At 50.8% G+C, this 12,585-nt stretch overlaps 1 protein-coding gene across 52 annotated transcripts in view; it reads right to left on the bottom strand.

The window, feature by feature from the left end:
* The window catches only part of Ablim2 (actin binding LIM protein family, member 2), a 124,967-nt gene that overhangs the window by 17,699 nt on the left and 94,683 nt on the right, over positions 1-12,585 (bottom strand). For 37 of the 52 annotated variants that reach the window (XR_015636745.1, XR_015636732.1, XR_015636726.1 and 34 more), the window contains 3 exon segments: positions 9,827-9,879; positions 9,061-9,199; positions 880-941 (listed from right to left, as the gene is read on the bottom strand). Coding sequence is in view for 26 of the 52 variants with exons in the window: in XM_087583854.1 (XP_087439980.1) it covers positions 880-941; positions 9,061-9,199; positions 9,827-9,879 (254 nt within the window). In the remaining 26 variants the exon portion in view is untranslated. 52 annotated transcript variants of the gene reach the window in all.

Below are 12,585 nucleotides of genomic sequence, written 5' to 3' on the forward strand. Positions count from 1 at the left end.
CCATAGAGAGGGATAATCCAGACAGTTGACCCTGAGTTCACATTGGATAAGACCACTCCAGCAGCAACACACACACACACACACACTCACTCACACACACACACACTCACTCACACACACACACACACACACTCACACACACACACACACACACACACACACACACACACACACACTTCATTCTCTTGAGAAGTGGATTGTCTTGATTTATTATACAACTTCCTGATACTGGGAAAATTTTCCACAGTAATGGAGATTCTCCCGGGATCATGAGCTACATGAAACTTGGATCATTAGGACACCCCAGCCTAGAGATCTTAACTGAGAGCCAACGTGGCTATAGGCTCATCATAAAGGGCATTGGACCAGGGCACATGCCAGGCTTTCTTTGGGGAGTCAGGCTAAAGGCCACCTGCACTTGCCTTCATGTGTCTTGAGATTGGCAAGAGGATAAGGTCACATTCCCAGTGACCATAGACTACATGCTAGTACATGGGATGGGCCTGGCTCCACAGACACAGGAACAAGTCAGACTTGGCTGTCTCTAGTCGCAGGGAAGGGTGTGGGGCTAGAGAGCATCTCAAAGCAGCCCTAGTCACTCTGGATGACCTACAACTCCTTTGCCTTACACATTGGGAACCGTTTGGCTGCCAGGGCACAGCAGAAAAGAGCCAGAGTATAGCTGCGCATGGCCCAGTCACTTTTGACATGGAAAAGCCTACAGCAGCAGGATCTTTAGCAGAACATCAGGCAGAGACAGGCAGGCAAGCAGGATCCCTGCCTCTCCTTGCTATGAGGTCACAAAGCTATGAGAATCAGTGCAGGTAGGCAGCAAATGATGGTTAGTGCCCCACAGGTAGGGAGGGTCCAAGTACCTACCCGGAGGTCCAGGCCATCCTTCCTGGGTCCTGGGAGAGTGTCGGGTTTGGAATAAGGGAAGCCTGTAACAGATACAGCATAGCCTTGTCACGCACTCAGCCTGGCCAGGGGAAGGCATGGGCCTTGACACTTCCAGCAGAGGGACAGGACTAGGTAGGTGACGGTAAACAGAGGCCCCTAAATATAATCTGCCTGCCTTGCTTGTGACTGTTTTTCCTCAGGACACAGAGTGGCATCTGAGCCTCCACTCCTATTTGGGAGCCGAGCCCAGCTGGTACCCATGTTCAAGATAAGCCTCAGTACCACATCAGCCACACTAGCTCCTCTCCCAAACTTGTGACCTCCTAGGCCAGGTAGGACTGTGCCATCCTGTGATGGCCACCACCAGCCACATGGGATTAAGAGATCTTTGAGGTTGCAGGGGAATTTCAAATTGAAATAGGGATTACCAGTGTCTCTTGAAATGGAATGGGCCGGGCAGAGACACTGAGATCTTTGATGCTCTAGCATGGGATCAAATGCCATGGGAGCTGCTGGGCAGCTGGGGGGAGGCTCAGAAGGGCCATGAGCCACATCACTCACCATTCACACCAAGGGCTGATGTGAGGACCAGGCACAGAGCTGCCTGCCCACCCTGCTTGGCCCAGCTTCTGAGCATGCTGGGCTGGGCATCCCATTTCAGGTTCCTATAGGCACAGGGAGCCTGAAGGGCTTCGACTGGAGACCAGACCTGGAGAGACTCACTGGCCACCAGGTGACCATGAGATGGTCTAACCTCAAGGGCACTATTCTCGGATTTCTTTTAGCAGAGGAACCTGGTTGGATCGTGAAGTCCTAGTGGAAGCACAAAGCTGGAAAGAGCTGGAAGATGGGAGGCCCAGCCAGGCTGCTGGGCCACTCCTTGCTTTTCCTGCCTCTCTGTGGCCTAGGTCAATGCACAGCCAGCTCTTTGCATTTTACAGAGAAAGGGCTTGAGACCTCCTCACTCAAAGCCACGGGGTCCCTCCCTAAAACTTGTACTTCCTAATTTACATGCAAAGTCTCTTCTGGCATCCCAAGGGATCCACTGTGGACACCCAGAGGCCACTGAAGGTGTTAGCCGCAGCGAGTGCTTCTCAAAGAGGAGGCCGGCAGCCATAAAGAACTTGCCCTTTGGCTGGGTTCTCAGCTCCTCCCAGGCCCTATTGCTTCAGAGTCTATGACTCTGCAAGCCTCCCAGGCCTTTTGGATGAATGGGAACAGCAAATGTCTCGACTGTATTTCTGGCCTGCTAGTCAGGGGGCTGCATGCAGCCTCCCCAGGCTTGATGGTCAGCCTCTCACACACAGTGGTCATCTTATTTCCATAGGCAACACAATGTCCCCCACTCCTTACTAGCCATCCCAGACAGGACTGGTCCATTACAAAAAAAGAAAAGATTCATTTCATTTTTAGTTATGTTCATGTGTATGTGGGAATGGGAGTGCGTGTGGCATGGTCTGTGCTGGTGCCCACAGGCAAGAAGACGAGGCCAGATCTCCTGGAACTGGAGCTATAGGCAGTTGTGGGCTGCCCAGTGTGGGTGCTGGCACCTGTGCTGGCCCTCTACAAGAGAAGCAATGTGTTTAACTACCAAATCATCTCTCCGGCCCTGGCCACACTTTTTTCTGTAAGAAACTCAGGAAGATGGGGCTGAAGCAGTAAGAAGAACGCAGGTTTGATTCCCAATACTCCATGATGGCTCACAGCTATATGTAACACTCTCTTTGGGCCTCTGTGGGTCCAGGATGCACATGGTGTGCAGACACACAGGCAGGTGAAACACCCAAACACATACCATGATTTTTTAAAAAAGAAAGAAAGCATCTTGAGAAGAGAAGAATGGGTGGTGTAGGACTCGACCCATCTCCCATCCCTAGGATCTTCCCTTTCTGAGGTTTTTGAGCACTTGAAGTTACCACGTACTCTCTGGAAAAGGTCCCTTAACCACTCTTTAAGGGGACAACTTCTCTTAGCTTCCCCTCCTCTGAGGTCCTTGTCCCTCCCTCCCAGAAGCAGATTCTCACTGAACTTGTAGGCAGGCCTTCCTTTCAGCACAGGTAGACATGACACTGCTTCCTGTTCCTGTAGTTCCCACGAGGAGTCGGAAGCCACCAACTATCGCTCCCTGTACACGATGTTGCTTTTCTCACTGCGCACTTTCAAGAAGTTGGGTTTTTTTTTGTTGTTATTGTCATTTGTTTTGTTTTTTAGACCTTAGCGTTCAGAAGCTCAGTAGCATGTCTTGATGTGCACTTTTTTGGTTGATCAGGGTTCACTCAGTTTCTTGATCTCGTCGGGCGGGTGTCTTCTGCTGCGTCTGGGAGCGTTTCAGCCATTGTTCCTTTGAGGGTTTCTGACCCATTCTTTCTCCCCTTCTGGGAATTCAAAGATAACAGAGATCGGTTTCCAGGTCCCTGGTGCTTGTTTTTCTTCTCTCCATTGTCTAGACTGGAACAAAGATTCCAACGTGCTCTGGAGTCAGTCTTTCTGTCCCTGAACCCATGCCACAGGGTTTTACATTGTTTTACCTTTCAGTTCAATGTCAGCTGATTTCAGCTGATTGTTTTCAGCTGTCTTTGTTTTCGGCCGATTCCCTTTTCAAAGTTAATTTTTTTTATTATCTTTGGTGAGACTTGCTCTCTATTCTGGTTTTGGTACAACTGCTCCCTGGAGTACCTGGATGTTGCATATCTTAGACTCCTCGGATTCTGTCTGGGGTTCGTTTGAGTCTGCTGACTCTCACCTTCATTCGGATGCTGCCATCACAGTTCTGGGTGCTGCAAGTCATTGTTGATTGAATCCTGGATATCCAAATGTTGTAATCAAACATGGGGTCTTATATATATAGTCTTCCATTTTAGCAAGCCACAGTTCTGTTGGGCCCAGTGCTCAGAGCCTGGCATACAGATTGTCCCCCGTGGTCACTGGTTTTTGGAGCTCGGATTAAGAAGCTACTCGATTCTTCTTGACTCCTTTAGGGTTGTTGGTGCCCCACCCCACCCCACTGCCCGTGTGTTTGTCCCACCAGCTGGGAGGCAGAAAACAGTTAGTGGTACATAAAGACCATCTTCCTGGGTCTCCTCTCTGCTGGCCTCCTGCTCTCTATCCATACTCTGTCCCTATAGGGGTGGCCAGCCTTCTCCCCCTTCCCACTTGTGGTTGTTTACTCTGCTACAGTCCCCTCCTTTTAGCTGTGCTCAGCAGGGAGAGCCAGACAGGTGTATCTATGATGGTCTTGTCCTTGGAGTTGCTAATCTGTTTTAGGGAGGGCCCTGCCATCGCGTGATTTTAAAGGTTCCAGAGTCCTGTGTGAATCAGAGCAGATAATTTTTGTATTTAAAACCCCTTTACACATTCAAAGGTTCAATACCACACACTCAGGGGCTTCTCTGTGCCTTGAACACAAGGGAGCTGCGGCCTAGGGAGATCAAGTGACCCATATGAGATCAAATGGCCCAAACAGGTCTTCTAGGGACCTGTACGTCTGATACAGTCAGGTGACCTTCAAGAGTGTGGGACCATGAGAGAGAGGTGGACGCGCACAGAAAGAGGCAGGTATAGAAGACAGAAGACCCTGAGCAAAGTTCATAGCTCTGCGCTCATGACCCTAGGTTATATAAAGCCCTTCAGGCACTGGCCAACTCCCAACCTCCTGGGCTAGGTCTAGGCTTTGCATAACTTCGCACCCCTGTGCCAGCTCTCAGGAGCCCATCCATAGCCACTGTGAAGCAGGCTGCTGACTTCTCTTGGAGTACTGAGCATGTGGTCCTCGGCTCTCTTCTTTTCGGAATGGCTCATAAGAGGTCAGGGTAGCTGCTGGACACTCGGGATGTGTGACTGGGAGAAAAGAGCTCCTGATGCAGTGGGAGATGCAAGCTTGTCACAGTATCCCAGGACATTCTTCTGATGACTGACTGACAGGTCCTGGCAGGTCACCAGCCCTTCACTGGAGTCTAGTACGTGACCGCCCGTGCCTGCTCTGTGCAGGGTACTTCCTCTCAGCTCTGAACAGCGTGAGCTTCAGGCTGGGAAAGCCAGTGGACAGGCTTGAGCCTGCAGGTGGCTGCAGGCTCACTGCATTCTGGCCTGTGTGTCTGGGTGTCCCACCTAGATGTCCTCGAGGGACTGCATGCCCAGGCATCCTGGCGAGGATCCAGGAACCTCATCCTACTGGCTCCTGGATCGTTCTCCTTGTTGTAGATGAAGGAATGTCATAGCATCCAGGCTTGTTGGGGACCCAAGGCCACCACAGCAGTGCCTAGTTGGGGCTCTGCTAGCACGACAGACACCGATACAGTGCTCTGTGCCAATCCCTCTTTTGGTTTCCTGGACACATTTGTAGCCCTCAGATCTTTCCTGGAAGCCATGCCTGTTCCCATCTTGTGTCTGGCTAGTCCCTCTCCCGCTATACCACTGTGTCTCCCTCCCTGAGACTCCGCAGAAATCAATCTACAAACGCTCATGTGTACTATGGATTGCCCAGAATATCTCTCGAACACAGACGCTGGCAGCCATTTCCTGTCACCCTCCAGCCGACTTGGTCCCATGGGAAAAAACCTTAAGTCCTCTGGGGCTGCCACAGCACAGGGTAGGGTGGGGGTTGGTAACAGTGACTTGGCCACACAGTTTGCTAGTCCTGCATCTGCCCTGGTTCATTCCTCCCCAAGAATCCTTTACTTCCAGGACGTCAACTTGAGGCCTGCTGGGCACTGGCCTCCATGAGGACTTCTTTTATTTCCATGGCAACCTTCCCAGTATGCTCTAGATACCAATCTTCACCTGACTGGTCCCCCCTCACTGCAGCTCTACAGTCAGACCCAGATTTGGTCCCGTGCTAGAACAGGGCTGGGACACAGAGGGGTTCAAGGTCTGTGTGCTAGGTGACTGAACTACTCCTGCCTGTCTGGACCCCAATTTGGTACTGGAAATGCCAAAGAGCTTCCAGTTCTGATAGCTTCGTGTTCTGTCACCTAGGGCTCTCAGCCACAGCTCTGCCACTGGGTGCTTGCTTGGCTGCCACCCTCAGTACTTCTAGGAGACTGACAGGCCTAGAGGAGCCTGGTCTTCATAACCACAGACAAGGCAACGAGGGAGGGACAATGCTTTCTCACCATGCACTCTCCAGGGGTCAAAGAATGAAGGGCAAAGTGTGGCTCACCCGCCTTCTGTCCTCCCTCCCTCCCTCCCTCCCTCCCTTCCTTCCTTCCTTCTGTCCCTCCTTCCTTCTTTCCTTCCTTCCCTCCTTCCTTCCTTCTGTCCCTTCCTTCCTTCCTTCCTTCCTTCCTTCCTTCCTTCCTTCCTTCCTTCCTTCCTTCCATTGGAGAAGAACAGAGCCACAGAAACCTGTCCTGCAGCTGCTTGCTGCCGAATGGCTCAAGGGAAGGCAATGAGCTAATCAGCAGACACTGGCACATCCACCATTCCACAAGGGTATCATGCTGGAGGACACGGAGGTGACACCAATGTCAACGGCACAGGGCAGTCTGGAGTGAAGTGGCCCCTGAGAGGCTTCTCTTGCTTTTCCTGAATTGTTAAGTCAGGGAGTCTCATTTGTCTCAAAGCCCCAAGCTACCCTGAGCCCACTCCTCCTACCTTCCTCTCAACCTGGTGACGTAAAGCAAGGGTTTACTCCTCTGAAAACTTTGGGGCCTTGCTAGGAACCACTGAGACCCCTAAGTAATGTCTTTTGTGACCCAGGTACTGAATTATACCACCAGATCTCTGACTACCATGCCTGTGTCTGTGTATGCACATCTGTACTCACATGTGTAAGTAAGGGTCCCCAAAAGAGAGAATAGGACAAGAAAGATCAGGAATGTGGGGTCCAGAGGACATGTGTCCACAGAGTGCAAGCTAGGGGAGGGGATTCAGGGCATCAAGTCTCACTCTAAGGCCTCTTACAACAAAAGCCAACCCTGTCCCTTTTCCTGCAGACTTGGGCAGCTATCAATGGCTCCCACAGAGCTGGAAGATGCATATATAATAAAACATGCACCCATTGCTAGGATAGCAGTAGCTGGCAGAGAACAGATGCCCCGAGGGACTGGGCAGCACACTGGGATGGAGATAAAGGTACAGGTGCAATGCTAGACCCTGGGGGTTCCCTGCTCCGGCGACATGAAGTCAGGACACCAAGAGAAAAGCAAAGGCAGGGGGATGCAGTCATGACTACACATGGTACATGGCAGGTGGAGTAGTTCAAACCCTCAGTAAAGGTCCTACTGTGCAGAACCCTCCTCAGCTGTGGTACAGTACAGGTGGCTGGGTTCCTACAGGCCAGGTACACACACATAACAGCTGCTTCCTGTGTGCACCGCTCACGTTGGCTTGCTGTGTGGCTGACAGACAAGCCCTTGTCACTGTGGGGATGACCAGTGAAGACACCTGATACAACCTGCCTCACAGGGACCAGCACATTCAAAAGCACCTGGGATGAACAGCGTCATCCTGGCACAGGCAGATGAGAAAGTGCCACGGGAGGTATAGTGTACACACTCAGGCCACACAGCATGGCAACAGCAGAAGCAGGACTCCGAGAGGTGACCTCTACAGCTTGGCTTCTTCCCACACCGTGTCCTGCTTCCCTCAGTCCCGAGTCTCAGGCAGTCCATAAGTTCCAGTGGCGATTGCTGGGGGCACAGGCTGAATGCCATGGGGGAGATCTGGGTTGAGGTCATGGGAATGGAACCAGGCACTCCCCTAATAGATCAAGGACCAAACCCTGAAAAATACCATCCTGAAACACCGACATTCTATTTCAGTCCCCAGCTAATGCCCAGATGCCAGAACACTACACAAGGCAGTGAGGGCTATGGGTAACTATGTTCTGCTCTGTGGAGAAGCCTTCATTGCCCAAACTCAAGTCCCACAAAGCACTTGTGCACTCCCAGCATTAGGCAACCACCCAGGGCAAACAAAGATCCTTGGGACAGAGCACTGAGGGATGATATTGTAGCTAGCCCAGCAGACACAGGCACGCACAGGGGAATCTCCACTTCCTCTCACCATGCCTTCAGCTAGCTTCCCCCAAAGAACCTACAGCAGACCCAGACCTGTGGGACCGCTTGGTGTGCCTTCTCACATTGATATCGGCTTTGTGTGCATGTTCTGAGATCCTGAGGGACATCCACTGCTTACAAAGACTTCCCACAGAACAACATTCCAATTTCCAGTTGGTCACAATGTCTGGCTGTCTGTACCTCCACTCGTCCCTCCCTTCCTGTGTGTACTGGTCAAACAGTGCCGTGCATGATCGGGAGTGAGGGTTTGAAGAATGGTCGTGCTGTCTATTGCTGGCCAGGCAGAGCACTGTTGTATGCCCAGCGCCTAGTGACCCGAGGGTCAGCATTGCTACTCTGGCTTCTATCCTAAGTCAGTGAGTAGGGAGCCCAGATTTCACTCAGAGTTGGCACCACCATGATGGCAACCAGGGTTTCCCTCTGTTTCCTCACACCATAGATCTCCATGAATCCCAGTCACAGCCACGGAAAACCTCCTGCCCAGCTTAGACGAGAGGCTGCTTCTGTGTGAGACTGAGCCTGCCTGTAGCCTGTGGTGGCACCCACAGCATCTTCAGTGAACAACACGATGGGAATTTACTCCATGCTTGGGGATCATCCCCAAGCCAGACTTCACAACACCCACAAGGCTAGGCATATGTCAGCTTTGTTACCCGTGACATTGGGCCATATCTCTTAGGAATCTCTAAGTGCTTTCTCGGGATGTTATGGGGACCAGGACTGTGCCTTGTACCAGTTTCCAGGTCTGTGCTCGCCTCCTGGCCATGACCACATCCTCCCCCAGGGAAAAGCAGCCCTGGGAGCTGTTCTCTTTGCTGTCTTGCCTCCTCCGTGAGAGCCACCAGAGGGCGCTGTGCGCACATCAGCTAGCTATGTCACTGCAGAGAGCCGGTGGGTGAGGCCAGGGCTCTCTGATCTTTGGGAGGTTTTGGTTTTGTTTTAATTTTATTTTTGAGACGGAGTCTCACTAGGTAGCTCAGGCCGGCTTCAAACTCACAGCAATCTTTCTGCCAATTTTGTCATCCACACGCTGTCTCTTGCTTTTAGCTTTTTTAGGGGGAGTAAAGCTGAGATTTGGGGGCCCACTCAGTAGGGGCCCCTCGCTGGCAGTCTCCGGGTGCGCTTCAGAAGAGCCACTCACGTGAGTAGAGGCTGTCCCCTGGCATCCTTTGGAGAGGTTCTTGATCAGCCCCACTGCTGAGGGACAGAGACTGACTGTCCAAGTCCGGAGAGTTAGTTCTGGTGTCTGCATCTCCCTTGAGGAGCAGCCACGTTGTCTTCTGCAGAGGAAAAGAAAGTTATGGGGACATTGAGGCTACAATGGTGACGTTTCACCAGAAGCTTCTAGCAGCTCCGTACTTATAACCCATAAGCCAACTCCACCGTGAGAAGCCAAACGTTTCACACCAGTCTCACCATTAAAGGAAGCTCACTCTGAAAGTTCATGAAGCAGCTGGAGAAATGCTGCCTACAGCCTGCTGCTGTGGTGATGCCTGGTGCCCACATCCTCTCGGGGCACTTTTACAACTGGCCACATCCAAGAGGTATGCCAGTAAGGTCTGTGACATTCTACTCTCTGGCCATTTAAAAACAAAACAGAAACAGAAACAAACAAAAAGCCCACCTGCCAAGCTGTTCTAGAACCTTCATATCAAATACCCCAGAATGCACTGGGGTTGTTTTCTGTCGACATTCAGGTCTCCTCACTCCCAGAACTATGACCTGGCTACATGGCAGAGTCAGGACACTGGCAAAGCATGTGCCCATACTGAGCGTTAAAGGAGGCAGGTGGGTGTGGCTCCCACTTTGGTCCTCTTGGGACCAAGGGACCAAGGGCAGAGAGAGAGGAGTGGAGATTCCCCTGGAGTGGCCATCCCATCCCGCAGGGCTGTGGTACCCCTTCTTACCTTCCTGCTATCCTGGTCGAAACTGCTGTCCTCCACGTCCAGTCGCCTGGCGGCTGGAAGGGAAAATCAGTCTGTAAAGGCAGCTCACCCTGTGTTTGTCCCAGGGGCCCTACTTTACATAATGCTCAAAAGTGGGAAAAAAATCAATGAAAAGGACAATGCAATGAATGCTTTTCACAGGCTGGAAGAATGACACACTAGAGCAGAATCCTCAGGGACTTGGGACTCAGGAGGTGCCTGTGCCCTGAGCAAAGCACCACCTCACTTTAATTCTAGTCACGCCTCCAACCTGGAGAAATGGAACCACATTCGCAGGTGTAGCCATTTGGATTTTGATGGATATAATATTGACCTTTGGAGGGGGAACCTGAAGGGACAGAAGGTCTCGGTCTTAGTGGCCTTGATGACAGACACAGGTGCACGCTTCTTGAGCATCACTGCTCTTTTCCCATCACAAGCTCTTCAAAACGGGGATTTTCCCCATTTCACAGATGGAGAGCCTGTGGCTCAGGGCAATCCCTCACTTTTGAGACCAGCATGAAATGAGGTGAAGGGCTGAGAGTGACACGAATTGGGCTTTCCCCTGCCTGTCCCATTGAGCTACCTGCCCAGCCCTGAGCTATGCCACTGGAGGAGTCCTTGAGAAACATCAAAGAGTGACAGAATGCCCAGAGATGAGCTCACTCAGAACAAAAGTTCATGCCACAGCAGTGTGTTTACCAAGAAGACTCTTGGCAGCATTCTGTCGTCCCACTGGGCTGACCTTGTTCCCAGGAGTAAACAAAGAAACCATGCAAGGCATGCTGGTCTATTTCAGGACCCGGTCAGTGCAGGGAGACCTACCAAGATCTACCCCAAACCCATGCACACAGCAATTTCTGGAAGCCTCACCAGCTAGGGCTGAGCTCAGGGAGGAGAGCAGACGGGCTTCTTACCTGCAGCCTGCGGTGGGCTCAGCCCTGCCCATCTCTTGGAGCGCCCTGCCTCCTGCACCACCAAGGACAAAACTGACACCAGGCCAGAGAGCTTGGACATTGGGGACTGGGCTACAGGACCTTGACAAGATAGGGCCAAAATTGAAGACTGAGTACTTCCATTGTAGATATGCTGACTCTGCGTCTCCCCCAGTGGCTGCTGCATCTCCCAGGATTTTTTTTTTTTTTTTAGTTGAAAGTAAACCCTCTGTTCTCTCCACATCCAGAGCCCAGTGAACTACCGGCCTGCTGGGGAGGTCCAATGGGGGTACTCAGAGAGGTGGGCTGTGTGACTCCTGCTGCTCAGGCAATGGCTGTCAAATGTGGCTACTGCGCCAGCACTGAGAGGGCACCGGGACAAGCATGCTGGGGCCACTCTAAGCTCTGACAGTTCTTCTCCACCATGTGTGCTAGGGGCTTTTTTGGGATCTGAAATCCCACCCTGGTAGCCCAGACCACGGATTTTCAAGATTTCATATAGCTAAGGCTAACACAATAGCATAATGCCACCCAGGGCTCCAGAATAATTCTCTGCTTGCTGAGGGAATGCTCCATGGAGACTTAACGAGGTCCTCTGCCAACACTACGAACCGCGGCAGGTGTGCAGTTTGCCAGGCCAGAGCCAAAGGCATTTTGCCTTGTTGGTAGGTTGCTTCCGTAACAACTCTGAGCCTAGGTTTCCTGATCTGTGAAATGGAAAATGCCAACCATACCCCTCTAATTCAGGCAGACCAGGCAAGACAGTGCCTCAAGAAATGAAAGGCAGCTTACAGGTCTGCCATGCTAGGAATAGGCAAGAGGTCAACCCTGAAGGTAATTTGCCGGCATCGCTTCCCTCCTTCCTTGATGTGCCACACAAGTGTGCCTCTGGCTGCTCATCCATTTCATCTACTCTCTTGACATTCTACACACCCACTCATCCTACCTGCTCATCCACCTGTCCACCCAGACACTAACCCATGAATCTCCTCATGTATCTATCCACTAACCATCCACCCATCCACTAAGCCGTCTGTCTGTCTGTCTGTCTATCTATCTATCTATCTATCTATCTATCTATCTATCTATCTCTCTCTCTCTCTCTCTCTATCATCTATCATCCATCTATCCATCCATCATCTATCTATCTATCTATCTATCTATCTATCTATCTATCTATCTCTCTATCATCTATCATCCATCTATCCATCCATCATCTATCTATCTATCTATCTATCTATCTATCATCTATCCATCCATCCATCCATCCACTAAGCCATCTATCTATCTATCTATCTATCTATCTATCTATCTATCTAATCTATCATCTATCCATCCATCCATCCACTAAGCCATCTATCTATCTATCTATCTATCTATCTATCTATCTATCTATCTATCTTCTATCCATCCATCCATCCATCCACTAAGCCATCTATCTATCTGTCTATCTATCTATCTATCTATCTATCTATCTATCTATCTATCTATCATCCATCTATCTATCCATCTATCTATCATCCATCTATCATCCATCCATCATCTATCCATCCATCTATTATCTATCTATCTATCTATCTATCTATCTACTATCCATCCATCCATCCATCTATTCATCCATCACCTATTTATCTTCTACTAATCATGTATCAACCAATCATCAGTTCTTCCATCCATCCATCCATCCATCCATCCATCCATCCATCCACCCATGCACTATCCATCCACCCACCCACTAAACCATCTATCATTTGTCTGTCTACCTACCTACCTACCTTTCACTCACTCATGCACCCACTGACTCAC

Source organism: Rattus norvegicus, chromosome 14 (assembly GCF_021556685.1).
Source record: "Rattus norvegicus strain SHRSP/BbbUtx chromosome 14, alternate assembly SHRSP_T2T, whole genome shotgun sequence".
Classification (NCBI taxonomy): Eukaryota; Metazoa; Chordata; class Mammalia; order Rodentia; family Muridae; genus Rattus; species Rattus norvegicus.